Source organism: Lolium perenne, chromosome 1 (assembly GCF_019359855.2).
Source record: "Lolium perenne isolate Kyuss_39 chromosome 1, Kyuss_2.0, whole genome shotgun sequence".
Taxonomy (NCBI): domain Eukaryota; kingdom Viridiplantae; phylum Streptophyta; class Magnoliopsida; order Poales; family Poaceae; genus Lolium; species Lolium perenne.
In genome coordinates this window covers 182,875,890-182,895,262 of record NC_067244.2, presented here as the reverse complement: position 1 = coordinate 182,895,262, position 19,373 = coordinate 182,875,890, and the positions used below count along the sequence as shown (strand labels likewise).

Here is a 19,373-nt window from a genome sequence, read left to right as displayed (position 1 = left end):
TTCGAAATAAAATGTAAGATGGATTCCTAAGAGATTTCTTGGTAACATACAACCGAAAAGCAGGGGCAAATATAGGAAATTGTCGATGGGTTCATGGACTGTAATTTTTTCTTGTGCTCAATGAGCTAAGGAATATTATAGCACACCGTCTCCCATACTAAAATATATTAATGACAATACGAAAGTACTCTATGAAATATTACCTCCATTTGGATATGTGAGCCTTTTTTTAAAAAAAAATAGCTTTCTAAAAAGGCTTACATTTCATAAGGGAAGTAGTAATAGTTATTACACAAATAAAGGCAAGTCATACAATTTACTTGATGTTGTAAAGCCACATGGTCACATATATTGATGAAAAAACAAAGTCACAACTCGCGAAAGGTGATTCCAATGCTTCAGGTGGAGCTTCTCTTGGGCGGGGAATCAATAAAAACATGTTATTTTGATAGCAATTACATGTAAAATAATTTACCTAAAATAATTGTTCATAGGAAAAACATGTGATAGAACTCACATTTATTAATTTCCTAGATGGAAATATCACTTCGTTAAAATGAATGATCCCAACATCCTTGGTGATAGTGCTTCCCGATGAGCTTATGCGGATATTTAAAATCAGGCTCTGACATGATAGGTGCCCGAGTGATATACATTCTCTTTGTATCTTCTTGTTTTCTTGTTTTCTTAGGATTTCTATGCTAATTGTTATTTACCAAGCCCATGAGAATGTGCCTCGTGCAGTTGGACCTGAGACCTGAGATGGGGTCAGACAGTTTTTTTGGACTGAGTTCAGACACGAATTTTACGTGAGTTCCTTCGGTATTACATCGATTTCAGTGGTGTCAGGTGCACCCAACCCTTAGACGTGAGCTCCGCCGTTGCCGAAAAGGAGATTGCTATCGGAATATCGACAAGTGCATGCTTGATGATGCACCTCCTCGAGTGGACTTCAATTGAGAAATGTTAGTAGATCTATCTCGTACGTGTTATCTAAATTGTTCCTTTTCACTAATATATCCAAATGTACATTCTTTTTTCATCGACAATTATTCAGGTGAATAGTGGTATGATCAATGAAAAAAGAATTCCTACCACTTCTTTAATGTAAGTTTTTCCGTCTTCTTTGATCGGCCCTCTCAAGAAATATCGGCCGAGGGCGCGCGCGGTGGACAGTGATGGACCTACAGGGTATGCTAGATTATATGCCGGTGCATACCCTGCAGCCGGGCGCGCGGTGCTTAATTCATCAACAATGCATGTCTCGTTCAGATATAGGTTGCGATTAGCTTTTGTACTAGTATGCATGTAGTCTCGCGTGTAAGCACTAGCTATGGCCATACACCATGCACCATGTATTCATGTTAGCTATTTTCATAATGCACCATTAGCTTTGATGTCTAATTAAAGGAAATATTTAACTATTTTATGAACGTTGGAGCGGCTCTACCCTACATTTTAGTAGTATATGGGCTAGCTGCGTTGTATCAGCTAATAATTTAATCAAATAAGAGTTAGTGTATAATTAATTTCCAAATATTTCGTTGTACCTTTGGTAACATTTTTTTTACATACATTGCTGTTTATTTTAGTATAATCCTTAGTGTCGCACGCAACGGCGGGAATTTTGTTTAATATTAGAAGCATCCCGTCCATGGTGCATCTGCCCTACAATTTAGCTTATGAATATAGTGCGAATATATGTTTTTATTAAATTACTTTCTCATGTATTATAATCATCAATTCTTGTTTATGTCTTGAGATAAAATCTTTCTTAATAGACACGCCAACATTTTGGTGCGCCACTGGCGGTGGATTGGATGAACCACCCGGAGGCCGGGCGCGCTCCACGTCCACCTGCTCCTGAATACTGATCCTCCCACTGGGCTGGGTGTGTGTAGGGGCAGCCGTCGGAGGCCAGTCGCCGCTGCTATGCCCGTTCTGTTTCTGTGTGCACGTTTCGCTCTGCACTTGCGCCGGCTACGTGTGGTGGTGCAACTTGCACCGGGCCACGGCCTTGCCGACGAGCGACAAGTAGGTCCCGCGTACGCTGCGCAGGCTATCCATCAGCGGCGACCGACCAGCTCTTCTTAGAACAGATTCTCTGAGTCAGGCGCGTCTCTTGACGGGCGTGCCCGCCGCGACGACGCCTTGGGCCTTCGCCTGCGCCTTGGAGCCGCTCCAGTTCCTGCCCTTGCGCTTGGAGTGCGCGCCGCCGGGCGTGGACCGCGGGATGAACACGCCGGTGCCCTTGCTGCCGCACTGCTGCTGCTGCGGCGGTTGCTGCCACGTTCTGCCAGCATCGCCGGCGCTGTTCGCGATGGTGGCGGCGCCGTAGCTGGCGGCGTGGTGGAACAGCGTGTAGGTCGGTGGCGCCAACATCGATGGCACATGGGGCGACATAGAGAAACCCTGCCAACAAAGATCGCTAGCTGTAGTTAGTGTCTGCTGCACATGATGTGAGATGCGCGCGGTGTGGTCGTGCGTGCATGCTTTAGCTTGATGATTTGCTTCATGGATAATTTGAAATAGTAGCTGTATGAGCAGGTAGCTAGCTAGGTGCTCGCTCATGGCAACTTGCGAGCATGCAAATGTTCCGATTGATCTTGTCGCTTAACAGTGACAACAAAAGATTAATGAAACTACAAACAACATCATGCTTTAGAAAAATAGAGAGATGCAAACATGCAGTACAGGTGTATGATGAGATGTTTGTGTGCAAGCAAGCAATTTATCATGGATCGGGGGCTAAGCAAAAGTCCAAGCAACATGGATCGCTCGGTCGGTCGTACTATTGCAACATGATAATTCTCCGATCCGAATGTACTCAAAAAATAAATGGTTCTTTAGCAATCATGCAGGGTGAGGGATCAGCACCGTATACATATGGCCGACGGCTAGTTAACTATTGGCTCTTCCCCGCAAAAAAAAAAAAACTATTGGCTCCAAGTGCAGTAACTAACTGGAAGAGAGGACGACATCGGCGACGCGGACAACGCTACGGCCACGTAGTGGTGGCGTGGGAGGGCGTAGTATACTTCAGGAATGGCTGGCGATTGAGAGGGACATGCTTGTTACTGGCTCCGGCCGTGAACAGAGTGCACTAGTGGACTCCATATGCATCAAGGACCCATTTCTAGCCGTATTTCTGCTCTCACTGTGAAAGGCACTGCTGGCTAATGCTAATAAGCTCGCATTTAGTTTGCAGGAAACAACAATACAACTCTTTCAAAATTTTGGTGCAACTATCCAAACAGGGTTAGGGTTCTCTCCACCACCGTCCGAGGTCCCACACGGTTTGCAGAATTTGGCAATGGCGACGCTACTTGCACTTGCTGGAATGGTCAATTTCACGCAAAAAGTGCTCTGTTTCCTCTTGATGCACCGGCTTCACGGTGACGTGCGCAGGAAAGGTACTACATCGGCGCCCATGTAAACTACTCCTGGCTGCCCGATGCTTATCCTCAGAAAAAAATTCTGCGCGTACGCACATGCAACTGGGCAAGCGACAGGTAGCGCTACCCGATGGATCACATCACCCCTTAATTGATTGATTAATTAACGGGGTAATTAAGCTCGCACCTCTGTAATTAAGCTCGCCAGGTAGAAGTAGTAGTAGTACACCACATATATAGCGCCTGCGCACATTAATTCATCTACTCCCTCCGATCCATGTACTTAATTAGACAGGACTGTCGATAATACTCTACTGCTAATTGATATGAACTCTTGACATGGATACGACGAAGGAACATGCAGAGATGGAGCTCATATGCAAGATAGGCTTGTGTTGTTGAGCTGTGCTGCCAGTTTTAATCAGGGGAGAAGGAAGTTGAGTTTGGTGTGATTTGATTTTGTCCTGCGCAAGTGCAGCCATATGGTCGTGCTAGCCGCAACTACCAATCGGTACTGCTAGCACCAACTAACTACCGATCGAGAAGGAGCTCAGCTCAGCTCCAGCAAGAACCCAACGAAAGCAGGGCTAATTAGCATGATCGGTGGAGCTAGCAGCTAGCTCACAAAATCCATGCATGTGGCGGCGCGCGCGCGGGAGGGAGAAATGACAAGAGCAAGCCAGCAGCAAACTGAAAGGAAAAGGGAGGCTCACCGGCGGAAGGTGCATGGCGTCGGGGAACTGCACGGCGGCGGCGGTGGCGGCAGCGACGACGAAGTCGGCGTCGTCCTCGTCGGCAATGAGGACCGTTATCCGCTTGCTGAGCTCCGCGAAGAAGAGGTCGTCGTCCAGCTGCATCTCCACCTCCATCCTCCTGTGTAGCAGTTGCGTGCTGAGCTTTTCGCCTGAGATTGGCGCCGGAGGCGGTGGCGAAAGAAGAGAGCAGAGCAGGGAGAGAGAGGGCCGGGGTTTCGCGTGTGCTGAAGCCGAGCTCTGCCGCTGGGGTGCTTTAATAAGATTTTTTGCCCTTTAGCTTCACCTTCTGTTCCTTCTCTTCGGGAGCTTGGGTGGGGTGGGACCGGTGGAGCAGCTGGCCAATCCCTGCTCGGAAAGGTGTGGGTCCCACGACCCCGCGCGCGCAATCTGGTCTCTGTCAGCGCATCTCCACGGGCGCGACGCATTTTAGCGTCCGCGCGCGTCCGGTTGCGTCGATTCTTTTGGTCGAAATCGACCGCGCATCCGTTTGCGTCGGGGGTGGCTCCAGCGGCACGACGCATTTTTTTAGGACGAATCCTTTTTTTTAAACATGAAACATAGTTTTACATACTTAAAAAATAAACCTAAAATGCCTACTGCTCCTCGCCGCTGTGCTGCTCCTCGCCGTTGTCTTGCTCTCGTCATTTGCCGAGCACGATGAGCTCGGCGACAAAAGGCCGATTGGCATCCGGGAAGCGTACGCCGAGTGCGCCGCCGCCGTGCTCGAGGTTGAGGAGGGCCGTGGCGGCGGTGGAGGGGGCCCGATCGCGGGCCGTGGCGGCGGTGGAGGCGCCCGATCTTTGCGGTTGTGGCGCCTGAACTGCGGCCGTGGCGGCGGTTGAGGCGCCAGTCTTTGCGGGCCGTGGCGGCGATGGCGGAGGCGCCGCCGACTCCAGGAGCGCCTGTCGAAGTGCTTCATCCGCCGACAAGCCCGGCGGCATGACGGCGGTGGCGTAGCGGGGCAGCGGCGGCTGCACAGGCGCCTCGTGCTCGGAGACGAGGACGGCGACCTTCGCCATCTCGTCGTCCGTCATGTTGTCCGGGAAGTCGAAGTTCCGGCCCTCCGCCAAGGCCTGCTGCCATTCGTGGAAGACGACAGCGACGTAGTCGTCGCTGTCGTCCTTCACCTCCTCGCTATGGTACGCGAGCGCCTCGACGTAGTCGTCGTCGTACACGGCGTAGGCTTCGTCGTCATCGTCGGTGTCGTTGTGCTGCGTCCGCTGACGACGCGTCAGCGCCTGCTGACGACGAGCCGGCGGTGCAGGGCCGAAGGGGTAATCCCTGTCACCCATGAAGCCTGCCCTTCGTCTCCTGTCCGTCTCCGTGGACAGGTACGTACGCCAAAGCTCCGAGTCGATGGCGTACGCCGGATCGTCGCGGAGGTCCGCCGGCAGATACCGCCTCCTACGCCGGATCTCCGCGGTCCGATCAGACTCGCGCGCGCAGTGCGGAGGGATAGGCACCCGGCGGCAGCTGAGCCGCCAGCCGCCAGGCAGCTGCACGCCGGACCAGGCGTCGTCGCACGGCATCCATTGGCCGTGCATGAGCCTCCCCACCGAGACGGGGAGCGGGATCTTCTTGCTGCCGCTGTCGGAGGCCTCGAAGTCATTCTTCTTCCCCATGGCGCTGCGGCGGTGGTGGTGGTTGTGGAGGTGTGGGCGAAGGAGCGACGCGGCCGGTGGACTTTTATGGGCGGGCGCGCGCGGGATACGATGCCATTGAAGGCGCCGCAGAAGCCTAGCCGCCGCCCGCCAGTGCGCGCGCAGAACAGGCAGCCGCGCCATTGATGGCGAAGGCTGCGGCGCAGACGCGGAAGCGCTGTCCGCCTGAATCGATGCCCTCGATGCAGACTCGCTGCCAGGCGGGCCAGGTTTGCGTCTCCGCGGACGGCCCGATCACTTTGCGTCGCCCCACTGGAACAGGCTCCAGACGCATTTCCGGTCACGCCGGACGCAAACGGTCGCTGAGCGTCCGTTTGCGTCGTGCCGCTGGAGATGCCCTCAGTGCTGGGAGGGATCAGGAACGTAGAGGCTGCATTGCAGATTTGCAGATAGACAGTGGTAGCTGCGAGTTGCTATAGGTTGGCTGGCCGCGAGCCCTACCTGTTTCTGGTCCGACACAAGCGATAGATAGATTGATGGATGGTACTCCCACCACCACGGGATGCGAGCTGTGATCCTTTCTTCCGCTGTCGAGCCCTTGGAGCGAACACGCCGATTCATTCCACAGAGGCTTTGTTAATTTACCATAGAATTCCAGGGATTATACTATTATAGTGCTAGTATTTTAGCTTGTATCATGCATCCTAGCCCCACCAAAAATGCTGATGTGGCAGGTAATTATGGAGGAGAGAAGAGATTAGAGTATCATAGGTAGATACCGTATCATAGCACATATCACGCGAAAAGTTAGTGTCAAATAAATCTTGTACACAATTTGTATTGAGATTCTACAAAGAAGAAAGTCCACTTTTAGTCCTCCAACTTTGCTGAAAGTTCACATTTAGTCCTAAAAGTTTTATCTGGTTCAAATTAGACCTTGAACTTTCATAATTGTTCAATATGATGGGTTTTTTATTATTTTTTATATCTAAAAACCGAAGATTGATCCAATTGGACTGGACCGGGCTGAATCTGTATGTCTAGACCGATCTAAAATCCGCAAATTTGAGGTTAAAATAACCCTCTCAATCCCGAGCAGCTTTGGCGCTCAACTGCAATGCATCCTTGGTGTTTTCTCGTGCTATTTGCCGCCCTGCTCGTGTGCATAACTCTTGTGCTCCTCCAGTCCAACGGCGCGGCGGTCCTCCTTGTCGACTTGGCGTCGTTCCCCTCGTCCCGTCATCCGTTATCAGCCAGATGACGCGGCAGCCCTCCTCTTCAATGCCGCCATCACGATGGCAACCGCCTTAGCATCTCGTCTTCCTGACCGTGAGGCTTGACATCCACCAAACTGAGGGCGACAGCCATGCCATTCGCGCATCGTCGGCCACCATCCGTCCATCCCGCCATCCAAGCGGCGGTCCTCCTCGCGGGCCCTCTCGTGGCCAGTAGCTAGAGTGTAGAAACAGGATAGAAACGGCTCTTCTTCTCTTTTGCTGCGTGGGAGGGAGTTCGGCGGTGTGCGGCGCTACAAGGGGTGTGGGAGGGACACGAGAGGAGACCACGACTTCATGATCGAGAGCGATCAGATGTGGATCCTTCTTTTTTCATGTGGACCGTTTAACACTGGAACCGGTTCGTTGGTTTTTAGCAACCGAGGTCATGTTGACACAAAATCAGCAAACTTGTTGAAGTGATCAATTTAAGAAGTTTAAGGTATATTTTGGACCAAAAAATAGTTTTAGGACTAAAAGTGAACTCTTAGTAAAGTTGAAGGACGAAAAGTGGACTTTCTTCTTCTACAAATCAATAAATATAGTAAAACTATGATACTAGTCTATGATACTATGCATTATAGATATAGTATCATACAAAAGTATCATATACATGATACTACTATATGATACTACCCACTATGGCTAGCCTTAGGCCGGATCGAGTGACGACAGACACGAGTAATCACATGTATTAGTGCAGCTAGTTGTTTTAACGTTTTCTTTTTTCCTTCAAGAGGTGAAAGACTTCCCCTAGCGAAAAACCTAGCGTTTCTTTGTCCTTTCGTGGTGTCGGTCACCGTGAGTTTTACCAATCCTCTTACACTTGGATCTCCGTGGATTCCTTCCCCGGCTTGGGCTGTGATCATGGTGGAACATGGGGAGTCGAGTGCAGCTCCGGAGGGAGGGGACGAGGAGGAAGAGCTCCTTGCTGCGGAAGGAGAAGATGATTTCGTCAAGGAAGAGGAGGTCACCAATTCTCTGAAAAAGGCCAAGTGGATGGTGGTCGGGAAGGTGCATACGTCTAGGGGATTCAGTCCTACGACGATGTATGCCGACATGAGATCGGCATGAAATCCGGCGAAGGGAGTGATCTGGAAGAAACTTAAGGATAATGTGTTTGCGATCCAATTTGGGTGTCTTGGTGATTGGAATAAAGCTTAGAAAATGGGCCTTGGTTGTTCCGTAGTATCTATGCCTTGATCCTTGAGGAGACTTAAGAAATCATAAACCATATAAGTGTCGTGTTGGAAAAAAAAGTGTATGGGTAGGAGTGCTTAAACTTCAAGATAATTATCTTGTGTGTAGGGCCAATAATCTTGGAGGGCTCGAGACGCCAGATATTGAAAGATCCGGATGTGCGTGACAACTACGATGGCCTTGGTTCCAATGAGCTGACCCCGAACGTAATTGGGCCGGCTTGAAGCTTCCCTGTGATCATGTAGACATGGTCCTTTTATGGGCTTCTACCAAGATCGTCATTGGCGGCAGGGAAACTACCTCTTTTTGGCATGACAACTGGTGCGACAGTGACCCACTCTCCCAGTGGGCGTCGGATCTCTTCAATATTGCCACCAGGAAGAACCACACGGTTGCAAAAGAAATAAGCGACAACAGCTGGATCCACTTTGTCATTAGCCAGGGGATATCTTACAGGCGAGTGCCCTTGACCCTGCGTGCCTTGAGTCCATTTCCTAGCGGATGTCCACGGGTGGAACTTAATGTTTACAACGCTCAGTTCTTCGGCAGCCATTTCTTTCTTTTTTTGAACTGGGAAGGCCCCGAAGGACCCAGATTCTGTATTAAACTTCAGGCGGTGGGTACAAATTTACAAAAAGGACCTTGAGGAAACATAAGATTACAACGAGGTCCCTAACTTTAGCACTAAGCACCCTGCTGTCAACGTAGAAAATGCGATCGAGTCCTGGTGCTCCGCCGAAGAAGCGCCGCCGCGCACGACCATCTTTGCCGACACCGGGGACGTGACCACTTGGGTCGGCAGAGACGCTGAGAGTCGCGCCGAGGACGAAGAAGAACCTCCCACATCGGAGGAAGATGCCGGAACCATCTTGGTCCAGCTCGGCGAGGCCAACCTCATGGCCGGAGATAGCAGTGGCCACAAAATGGCACCGCTTGGAAATCGCCGAGAAGACAGAATCTAGACCTGCATACTGCAGGTTTCCCGAAGACCTTCTTGCACCAGCCAGCACCAAGCTTCTCCCCCTCCCCTCCTCGCCACCACGGCAAGCCAGGAGTAACGGGAAAAGCATGGATTGGTTGATGTAGAGGTCGGAGCGCTTATTTGAGGAGCTTGCAGTAGAGCACTCTGAAACCATCTTCCTCCTTGGAAGCTTGATGGAGACGCCATGCCACAACCAAGCGGCGCTGCGCCCAGACGCCCGCACGGATGAGCTCATGGCTTTATTGTCGGAGATCTTTGGCCTCAGCTCCGCCGCTTGCAGCAGCTCCCGCCACCGGAGCCCTGCAGCCACGAAAACCAGAGCCAAAACGCGCCAGATCCAGCCGAGATCCAACACCCTACTCCCAAACGCCACAGAGGGACAAGATCTACACCTACTATACAAGCTACAGAGTCTGGCACCGCCCCTCAGCCATCTCCGACCGGCAACGCCGTCGGGATCGGCCTCGGTTTGGCCCAGGAGCACGGGGAAGTCTCTCAGTTACTGTTCAGTGGGGAGAGAGGGGAGGGGCGAGTGTTGAACCACTCCTTCGGCAGCCATTTCAGGTGTGACGTCAAGAAGATCTTTTCTTCTAGCCATCAATGGAACTTAATGGATCCCGCCGCTGGATAAACTGCTTAGCAGGCTGGACCGCGACCCAAGTTATGTTAAGAACACAACCCAAACAGATAAAATTAGATTATTTAGATCGTTGTTTTGGGTCATCCTGCAGGATATGCTCTTAGGGCATCTCCAACGATGCGACCTAAACGGACTTGCTGGGCCGTTCGTTTTGGGTAGTTTGGGTGGCCACGCGGACACGCGGATGGTGCTCCGCGTCCGCGTGTCCGTTTGGGTAGCGCGCTGCGCCCCACGCGGCAGATTTGGGTCGCGGCGCCATATAAGTTGCTATTTGCCTCTAAATTTACTATAGAAACATAATAAATCATAAAAAAATGAGTTTAAATGCTCAAGATTTATTGTCTGACAAAGTATTATTCAAAAAAATATAAAAACGATACAAATGCTCTAGGCTTCGGGATTTCCTTCATTGTTGTTTGCAGCATTGTTGCCAACATGCTGCCACATGTGCTCCACCAAATCAGCCTGGAGCTGGTTGTGTACAGCTAGATCCCGAATTTCATGGTGCACATGGAGGATATCCTGGAATGATGCGGGACCACCTTGAGGAGTAACCAACTCTCCCTGGCCATCTCATTCATTATCAAACAGTGAATCATCCGGCTCTACCTCAACAATCATGTTATGCATGATTACACAAGAGATCATCACCTCCCACAGAGTTTGTACACTCCATGCTCTAGCAGGGTGTCTGACGATAGCCAACGAGCTTGGAGGATGCCAAACGCCCGCTCGACATCTTTTCGGGCTGCCTCTTGCTCTTTGTCAAATCTTGCCTCCTGCTCTAAGTTGAGACGCCGGATTGTCTTCACGAGTGTAGCCCAAGGTGGATAGATACCATCAGCAAGGTAGTACCCCTTGTTGTAGTGGTGGTCATTGATCTCAAAATTCACATCAGGGAACTGACCGTACACTAGCCTATTAAACACCGGAAAGCGTTGCAGCACATTGATGTCATTGTGCGAGCCAGCCATTCCGAAGAATGAGTGCCAAATCCATGTGTCATGTGAAGCAACAGCTTCAAGAATCACTGTGCACCCCTCAGAATGGCAGCTGTACGCCCCCTGCCAACCAAAGGGGCAGTTCTTCCATTCCCAGTGCATGCAGTCTATGCTGCCAAGCATCCTAGGGAACCCCTTGGAAGCGTTGATTGACAAAGACGAGTTGTGTCCTCTGCATTAGGTTGCCGGAGAAATTGTTCTCCGAATGCACCGATCATTGTTCTGCAGAACCTGTACATCGCTTCCAAGCAGGTCGACTCACTCATGCGCATGTACTCATCTACGAAAGCACCGGCAACACCATATACGAGCATCCTAATCGATGTCGTGCATTTCTGGTACAAAGAGAGGCCTACCTTGCCAATTGCATCCACTTTGGCGCATAAGTAGTTGTCGTAGACCTTGACGCCATCCATTATCCGGGTGAACAACGGTCTGCACATCCAGAAACGACGGCGAAACATGACCGGCGTGAACAATGCCTTGTGGTAGAAGTAGTCGTTGAAGAGCTGGTCGTGGCTGCGTTCTCTTTTGCGGTCCAAGGCGGTCACGCGCCCCGACAAGGATCCCCGGTACAAGGGTATCTGCGAGACATTGTGCTGGTGGATGATCAGCGTAGCCTCCGTGAGAAAGTCGTCGTCGGACTCCTCGTCTGACGACGTGTCGATTTAGTTCTTGAAGAAGTACTCGTCGTCGCTATCCACCATGATCTACAGATGAAATGGGACAAATTTTAGATCGCCCATTTTATCGAACACCTCGCAGGCGGAGGCCATCCAATGCGTCCGTAGGGACCTGCAGGAAATGGCCGTCCCGGCCGACTTGCGGCCTGGAAACATGGTGCACGAGAGCTCACCTCTGGTGGCAACGGCGAAGCTGCTGACGGCGGGAGGTCTCGCGATGGTGAGAGGACAACAGTGTCGGCGACAGCATCCTCCAACTCTGCTACGATGCCGCGAAAGCAGCGCGGGGCCACAGCCTATGCTTCTGCACCGCTTGTCGGCGTCTCGACGACGGTGGCCGGCGTCGACACCGCTTCCAAATCGTCGGTCCTGGGGTGGCGGCGGAGCGGTGGAAGATGTGTGCGAGGGGGCTGTATTTTAGGAGGCAGATAGGCGGGTCATGGGCGGACAAGGGGAGGACGCTAGCGGCCAGCGATAGGAGTCCGCGGCCACGCAAACTCAGCTTAGATTTGCCGACTTTGGATCATCCCGGATCATGCCCTTATAGCCAGCTAAAAGGAGACGGTGCGCTGAGTCGCGTTTTTGTCCAGTTGAACCTATCCAAGGATCGCCACGTTGAAGATGCACTTATAGTCAGCCAGCCAGCCGGAGGAACAAATGAGAGAGGATGAGGAGGCTCCGGTGCCGAGTTGGCCACCGAAGCTATCTTGGTGCTCCGCGATCGGCTGGGCCCGGTCACCGCGCCGTCCGCTGGCATTGCCTGCCCACATGGCTGCCAGGGTGGGTCGCGCCGTGCCCGTCATTCCAATCTCTGGGACCGGTCTGCTTTTGTTTTCTATCGCCGCACCTGCGATTGACTGCATCAGCATGAGCAGGCTGTACTGAGCTGCTTCTGATCCGAACATAGGAGCAGCACTGTTCGCGAAAGGCTGGCCATGTCTCGCGCCCTGGCTAGTTGCCGTTCCTTTCATAAAACCCAGCAGCATGGAGTACTATGGAGTTGTACCAATTAAGTATACTTAGAATCGCGATTAGGTAGGTGTGTTGGTGGTATGTACTGTTGTTTCTGCAGCACGATCGAAGCGGTGGTGCTGGTGATCATGGATGAGAATCAGATGGTGTGTTGGGAGATCCATCCATATTTCAGCTTCCAAAGGGTGGATGCACAGGGCAGCAACAGCAACGGTGGTTCACGTCGTTGGGCTATGGCTGTCCCGATTGGCCGCTGCCCCTGCGTTCCTATCCGGAACGCCGGAGCGCGGTGGATTGGATGAACCACCCGACGAGACTCGATGGATGGATCGGGAGGCGGCGCGCGATCCACGTCCACCTGCTCCTCCCACTGGGCTGGGTCTGGGTGGGGCCACTCGATAGTAATCTCTCTAGTTCCGGGGAGGGTACGTACGGCCACGGGGGTAGTACGGCGTAACGAGCGCGTTGCGTTCCGTGTTTTGGACGGGATGCCGCGCCGCCCTCCCGTTTGTCGGCGCGCGCGTGCGGCCGTTGCTTGAGACAGCCGACGAGCTCCGGGCCACGGCCTTCCGATTGGCTGGATGTGCACGTAACGCAGGTGCCGACGAGCGACAAGTAGAGGCCCCAAGGCAAGGTGCGCACGTTGCGCAGGCTGTCAGCGGCGAGGGACCAGCTTGGATGGATGGCTGAATCGAGCATGGTACGAGCGAGTTGCGGCCTGTGTTCGGCCAGCAGCACGGTATGTCTGGCCGTATGCAGGGTGTGCGGACCTGTCCGCCAGTGCGCAAGCTGCAACGGAGCCATGCGTGCGTGGACAGTCGGCAGGGCACTGTAGGGTTTTCAACGTCGAATTTCTCGCTCAATGGAAAACTGCTAAGTTTATATTTTAAAACTAAATAGGGCAGATAGAAAATTCTATGAACCTTTCCTATTTCTGTTAGGTTCAAGTCTAACAAGAATAATATTCTACCACTAAGAACCTCATTTATTTTCAAACCAATCCATTTACTAAATATTATTTTATTTACTAATCCTTCATATTGGAACGGGCTACTAGTCGAGTGTTTTGCCAATTCCTCGTAGGCGGCCGATGCATTGACCCAATCACGTCTCTCAATGCTGGTTGCGGGATGAAGTGGCCGTGTATGGTGATATGTTCTCGGAGAAGGAGATGCAAAAGCCCAAGGGTGCCGAGTCCGGTACAACTTAGGAACATATAATCAAAAAATAAAATATGCAGAAACGGAGTGTTATGGTGCATGAAAAACGAAATCTCTAGGAATTATTAATAACACAAGTTATTTTGGCTGCACCACAAAAATACAACAAGAAAAAAAAAACTATAGAGATTTAATACTCCTTTGGATCGCACAATTTTCGCAAGAATTTTAGAAGATCTGAATCCTGAAGGCTCTATTATGATCGTAGGGATTCCGTAGCATTTTGTTGGGAATCCAATCCTCGTGATTCTTACTGATAGCGTTTTGTCCAAACTAGTGTGTTCATGCATTTTTATGTTTTGCAATCATGTGTCTTGCACCAACAAGCCCGCCCGTCAACGTGTGTTTCTCCTATTCCTGTGTTTCTCGATCTTATGATCTAAAAGTGTTTTTTCCTATTCCCGTGTTTCTCAATCTTATGATCCAAAGAGGCCCTCACGAATTTTATTCGGATACCTATACCTCTCATTCTTATAGAAATTTCAATGAGTTCAAACTTCGTTCTGATTTTCCTTTGAGAAGTTCAATACCCTTCCACTCTACTCTCCCTGCTCTCGATTTCTGGTGCACCTATCCAAAGACATCTATCGCAGAATTTACGTGTTCTCGAATCTTCTAGGAATAGACCCTACGTTACACGCCAATCATGTGTTCTCCCTGTTCATACTTGTTCATGTTGCTCCTCTTCGTCCTCGTTCATGTTGAATCTAGATAAACTCATTTGACGAAGAAGAAAAAAAAGAATTTAGATAAACTCGTAGGACTTGCATGTGGTATGCATGTTTAAAATTTCCACACTGCTACTGCTGCTGCTTACAAGTAGGTGTTAAGCCCAGATCAAGGAAGAAAAGAGAAACAACTCAATGTAGAATAAGTAGAAAATTAGATACAAACCGAACCGTCATAATTTTTCCAAAACGATTCAGAAGCACAATAACTGCACACTGAAGTGCAACACGTACGAACATATGGCGGAATAAGTAGACGGATTCACACACACACAACGAGCTGAGCATATTTCAGTTCTCTATTCCACGGTATAATCGAAGCAATGAACCAAGCATCTCTAGTCTCTATACGTCCATGCTCTTGAAACAGGTTGCTGACGCAAAAAAGTAGCGAAAATCCACACTCAATATGTACAGGATTCACAGGCACAATATGCCATTACATGTTTTGGATGCGTGGACATGGACTGTCCTATTCACAAGTTACACTTCTGATTTCCAAGGACAAAGGCAGTATGTCCCTTTGTCCGTTTATCGTAGCACAGGGAAACACCACAGCTGATGAAGCTTCCCATGCACCATCATTTTAGCTTATTATTCACAGATCCTCCACATGTAGAGCAAACTGGCAAGCAGAAACAAACAACAATTAAGAGAACTTATTTTTGGAGTGGAACTTTGATGATTCAGAGGGAATCTAAATTGATGCTACGACTTTAATGGTACCATTTGGGCTGCTAACTGGCAGGATAGAAAATCCACGAATCCCGTTATGCAATCCAGAGTTCAGATACACCAAATTAAAGGGAACAAAAGTATTCTCTTTCGGTGAATGAACATCATATGTACAAAGAGGTGAGCAAAACCTTATGACTAAGGTAGCATGTATGGCAGATCCGGTTATAACTTCACAAAGGTAAGATCTTTCATGCTCTTTACCCACTCCAGATAGTCCACTTTCCAAATCCATAGCATCGACATATAAGCAAAAAATAGAGCAATTATGGATCTTAACTTCATATGTAAAACATTACACCTAACTTGTTAATTCATACTTAAGTATTGACAGTTTGATGTAATTGCGGAATGCACAACACCTGAATTACACCTGCACCTATTTACTGCATATCATCCTCCACTAGGTGGTTGAAACCATTTGCATTAATTACAAAATAAATCTACTGGTAGTAAATAATCATTAAACGCTTAAGCTGGTTCAGGCCCACTAGTGAGCTTTACACATCTTTCGCCATATTATCTTAGCAGGTGCATGACCCTAAGCAGAGTAGTGATGTCTTTGTTTCATGGATAACTAGAACACTATACGCTTGGGTTGTGGTACGTCACACTGAATTTCAACAAGCAACCCAGTAATGATGTACCAGGGTTATGATGAATGAGATAATTGTGCTTTGATTTGTGTGATGTGCATACAAGAATTGGTAGGCTATTCTACCAGATATATTGGACAGACACCTGGCCAAAGAAACGCTAGTGTATCACGACAATGATAAAGTTAACACCACATGGAAAAGATGTACAATGTTAAAATTAGCTCAATAAATGCATGTTACAGAACTTTGATCAGGCTTGTTTCAACAAAACATGTCCTAGCTTATCTGTACCTAATTATAAAAGCAGCAAGGCTTCTTCTGGTATTTTTTTACCCCTATTTTTCTATCAAAATTACAGTACTTGCCACCGCTTATGTAAAATAGACGGTTCGCTTAAACATTCTCCTTTCGTACCCATCGAAATCCAATCGCACTTCTGATTGGACGACTCTCATGGAAATCCCAATTCCAAACCAACCACACATGTGCATTCTGCTTATTTGGTTAGGTATCTGTAATAGTTTTCCTTCCGTTGCAACACATGTGCATGTTTGCTAGTAAAAAAGAATGGCTTAAGGGGAAGAAACCCCTCAGTGTGGTTTAATATAACTGGTGAGACATTACCAGGAGTTCGGCCACGGAGGGTTGATCGTAGGCTGGCAGCCTGCACAGAAGGAGAGTGTATGTCCCAAGCTATCGCTCGGCCTTATGTCCTAGCTAATGGCTATGCCTAGATAACTATCAGAAAAATCAACACACATAGTTCAAGCGTACAATTATAAGCGTTAACAATTCATTACTAGATCGCAACCATCAACATTACTATGCACACTGAATACAGATGATATACTTAAGGATGTGGAAAATAACCAGTGGAGCGCAGCAACAACCGTACCAGCAAAGTCTTCTTTACGGCTCAGGACTTCTAACTTTGATCTCTATTAGTTTCTCAATAGGTTGTCTGCATATGGGGCATTTATCTGACTGAAGACTTAGAGCTTGTGCACACCCACTGCACATACACTGAAAAAAAAAAGTGGACAAATCAGACAACAGCATTAAACTAATATAAGTGAAGTTTGGCAAAGCAGAAGCGGAGCTATAGGCTACAACGAATTGTGTACTTACCAAATGCCTACACGGGAAAACAGCCGTGTCCCTTGGCTCCGTCAAGCAGATGACACATTCTTTTCCCGCGTCATCATCGTCAGCATCAGGAACATCAGTTTCCGTGGAGTTAACAATCCCGAAAATTTCCTTCAGCTCATATCGCACTCCATCAATCCACAGTATTTGCTTGACAACTTTGACTTGGAGGTCATCGTTATGTTTCTCTATAACAGCAAGAGTGATCTGCGCCCGAGTGGAGTTCACTGGCTGACCGCCTTCCTCAGGAGGCGGGCAAGCTTCCGCGTAGACAACCAGCGGGAACACCTCCTCTGAAGGATTTGAAAGCTCGTCCAGCGAAAAGAATCCCAAGTCGATGCCAGAGCCAGAGGGCTGGACGTAGTTTTGAGCCAGGCCTTTCTCGAAAGGTATCTTTGTTGGTGTCTGTAAGTCTGGATACACCGAAGAGAAACTGCAGTCTTTTCCTTCCTTGGCGAAGTAGTATATAAGTAAGCTGCAAACGGGTAAAGAAACGTTCAACTATGGTCGGTACAGAATAACGGTAGCTGGAAATCAAGCAAACAACTTGGTTACAGGTCTTAACAACCCCAATAATTTTCCTAGTGGAATGGATTTTATAGCAAGCTGGTGTGTCAAGTACACACGCGTGGGAACTACTCCATTATATTCCACCTATGCTACAGCAATTGAAAAGGAAGCATAGCTGAAAGTGTTGTAAATTCCAGAAGCCCTCCATAGATTGTAGCTTCTTAAGTTTTAGATGACCCATGTCATTATAAGGTTTTGCTTCAGATTTAGGATATACCATTTTCCACTTGACCAGTGCCTATATCTTGCCCCTTTTCTACTCTTCGATTCAGATTTAGTAACAAGCCTGAATCACAAAACTGAAACCTCCAACTGTAATGACAACTGCTTGGAACCTACTATTACTAGAATTTCAGTAGACCATCAAAGAGGGGCTGAGTGTGTAGCATCGGAATTGTAAGAAGAGTTTCTCCTGCAACTATAATGTTCAGCCTACAGTACAGGCAGGTCAACAACTGGCAGCAGCCAGCCAGCTGCCACACAATCTAGAGAGTCTAGGCCAGCGAAACAAATCTAACCCAGATAGATCGCAGCGCTGATGAAGACAGGATTTTTTCGCAGGCGGACTGACCTTCCGTGGGTGACGGCGTCGAAGGTGAAGGAGACGAGGCGGCGGTCGGGGTCGTCGGGGTCGGGCAGGAGCCGGATGGTGTCCTTGCGCAGGTTGACGTCGTTCTTGACCTTGAGGGCCTGCTGGTGGCCGACGAACTGGGGCGGGGGGCCCGTGAGCGCGGGCGGCGGCGGCGGGGGCGCGGGGTGCCAGGGCCCGTAGGCGTGCGGGGGCGGGGGCTGGTGGTAGTAGTAGGCCGCGGCGGAGGGAGGTGGCGGAGGGGGAGGGCCGTGGTGGTGGTGGTGGTGCGGCGGGGGAGGGGGAGGCGGGTGGTGGTGGTGCGGCGGCGGGGGAGGTGGGTAGTTGGAGTAGTGAGGGGGCGGGGCCTGGTAGTAGTCGTCGCGGCGGCGGCGGGTGGAGGAGGAGCCGCCCATGGCGGCAGGAGGAGCAGGGTGAGGCGGGGGTTGGGATTTGGGGCGTGGGGAGGGGAGAGGAGGTTGCTTAGGTAGTGCGGAGTTGAGTTGACGCGGGGGAGGAGACGACTCCGATTGACTTTTTCCGGCGAGACGTTTTTACCACCGCGGTGGAGGTGGCTGCGGGAGGAGCTGTCTGTCTCTGACGCCTTGGCAACGGCGACTAGCTGCGATCATCAACGGGGTAGCGCTGCTTCGCTTGTCACCGTCGACGCATAGTTAACGGATTGGGACATCTTTACTTTCCTATGAAAACAATCCTGCATCTTGTTTACCAATACCGACTTAGAGCATCTCCACCACGGGACGGGATCCTCTAACTTTGAGGAGCAAAGTCAGGTAAGCTACAGTAGCCTGACTTTTCTTCTTCCAAATTGTATGATTATAGATAAAATGATTTAAATTATTCTACATAATGCAAATTTATGTTATGGATTTAGAGTAACTACATATGGACAAAATTATGATGTAATAAAATTTAGTCCAAAGTTTTTACGTCTACAGTAATTATCTACAGTAATTAATTATAGCATATAATATGATGATTAGGCTATAATACCCTGACTTTACAACGTTGTTTTCTCTGACTTTGCTCCCCAACGTTAGAGGAGCCGGTTCCCTCCACCACACACACCTTAAACCGAAAACCCTAAATACTTGTATCCAGACAACCCAAAAACCGAAAAGATAGGATTTATGCAAATCATCCGATAATTTCAAAATGTAGCAGCATAATCATGCAAACAGATTGTTCAAAGTACTCAATCATACATGTAACACGACACCAGAAGAGGATCAAACATCACACCATCAAGGAGGAGAACGATCAAGCGTCACCATCGCTTGCCG

The 19,373-nt window shown here is 49.5% G+C and overlaps 3 protein-coding genes across 3 annotated transcripts in view; all 3 read right to left on the bottom strand.

The window, feature by feature from the left end:
• LOC127315094 (preprotein translocase subunit SCY2, chloroplastic) overlaps positions 1-19,373 on the bottom strand; it is a 211,977-nt gene that overhangs the window by 45,640 nt on the left and 146,964 nt on the right. The window lies entirely within an intron of this gene.
• LOC127315143 (uncharacterized) lies at positions 1,618-4,413 on the bottom strand. The gene is made up of 2 exons (XM_051345664.1): positions 4,109-4,413; positions 1,618-2,412 (listed from the first exon to the last, which is right to left on the bottom strand). The coding sequence occupies exons 1-2, from the start codon at positions 4,262-4,264 to the stop codon at positions 2,110-2,112; spliced, it is 459 nt and encodes a 152-aa protein (XP_051201624.1). The 5' UTR covers positions 4,265-4,413; the 3' UTR covers positions 1,618-2,109.
• On the bottom strand, positions 14,713-18,644 carry LOC127315136 (probable E3 ubiquitin-protein ligase LUL2). Its single transcript, XM_051345658.2, has 4 exons — positions 18,073-18,644; positions 16,914-17,406; positions 16,681-16,808; positions 14,713-15,076 (listed from the first exon to the last, which is right to left on the bottom strand). The coding sequence occupies exons 1-3, from the start codon at positions 18,483-18,485 to the stop codon at positions 16,695-16,697; spliced, it is 1,020 nt and encodes a 339-aa protein (XP_051201618.1). The 5' UTR covers positions 18,486-18,644; the 3' UTR covers positions 14,713-15,076; positions 16,681-16,694.

Bases quoted from the DNA above. Each gene is read 5' to 3' on its own strand.
- LOC127315143 (XM_051345664.1), bottom strand. From the start codon at position 4,264: ATGGAGGTGGAGATGCAGCTGGACGACGACCTCTTCTTCGCGGAGCTC. The intron at 2,413-4,108 runs GTGAGCCTCCCT...CTTTGTTGGCAG, and splicing joins ACGCCATGCACCTTCCGCCG to GGTTTCTCTATGTCGCCCCA.
- LOC127315136 (XM_051345658.2), bottom strand. From the start codon at position 18,485: ATGGGCGGCTCCTCCTCCACCCGCCGCCGCCGCGACGACTACTACCAG. The intron at 17,407-18,072 runs GTCAGTCCGCCT...ACCCGTTTGCAG, and splicing joins GACGCCGTCACCCACGGAAG to CTTACTTATATACTACTTCG. The intron at 16,809-16,913 runs GTAAGTACACAA...TTTTTTTTTCAG, and splicing joins TTTTCCCGTGTAGGCATTTG to TGTATGTGCAGTGGGTGTGC.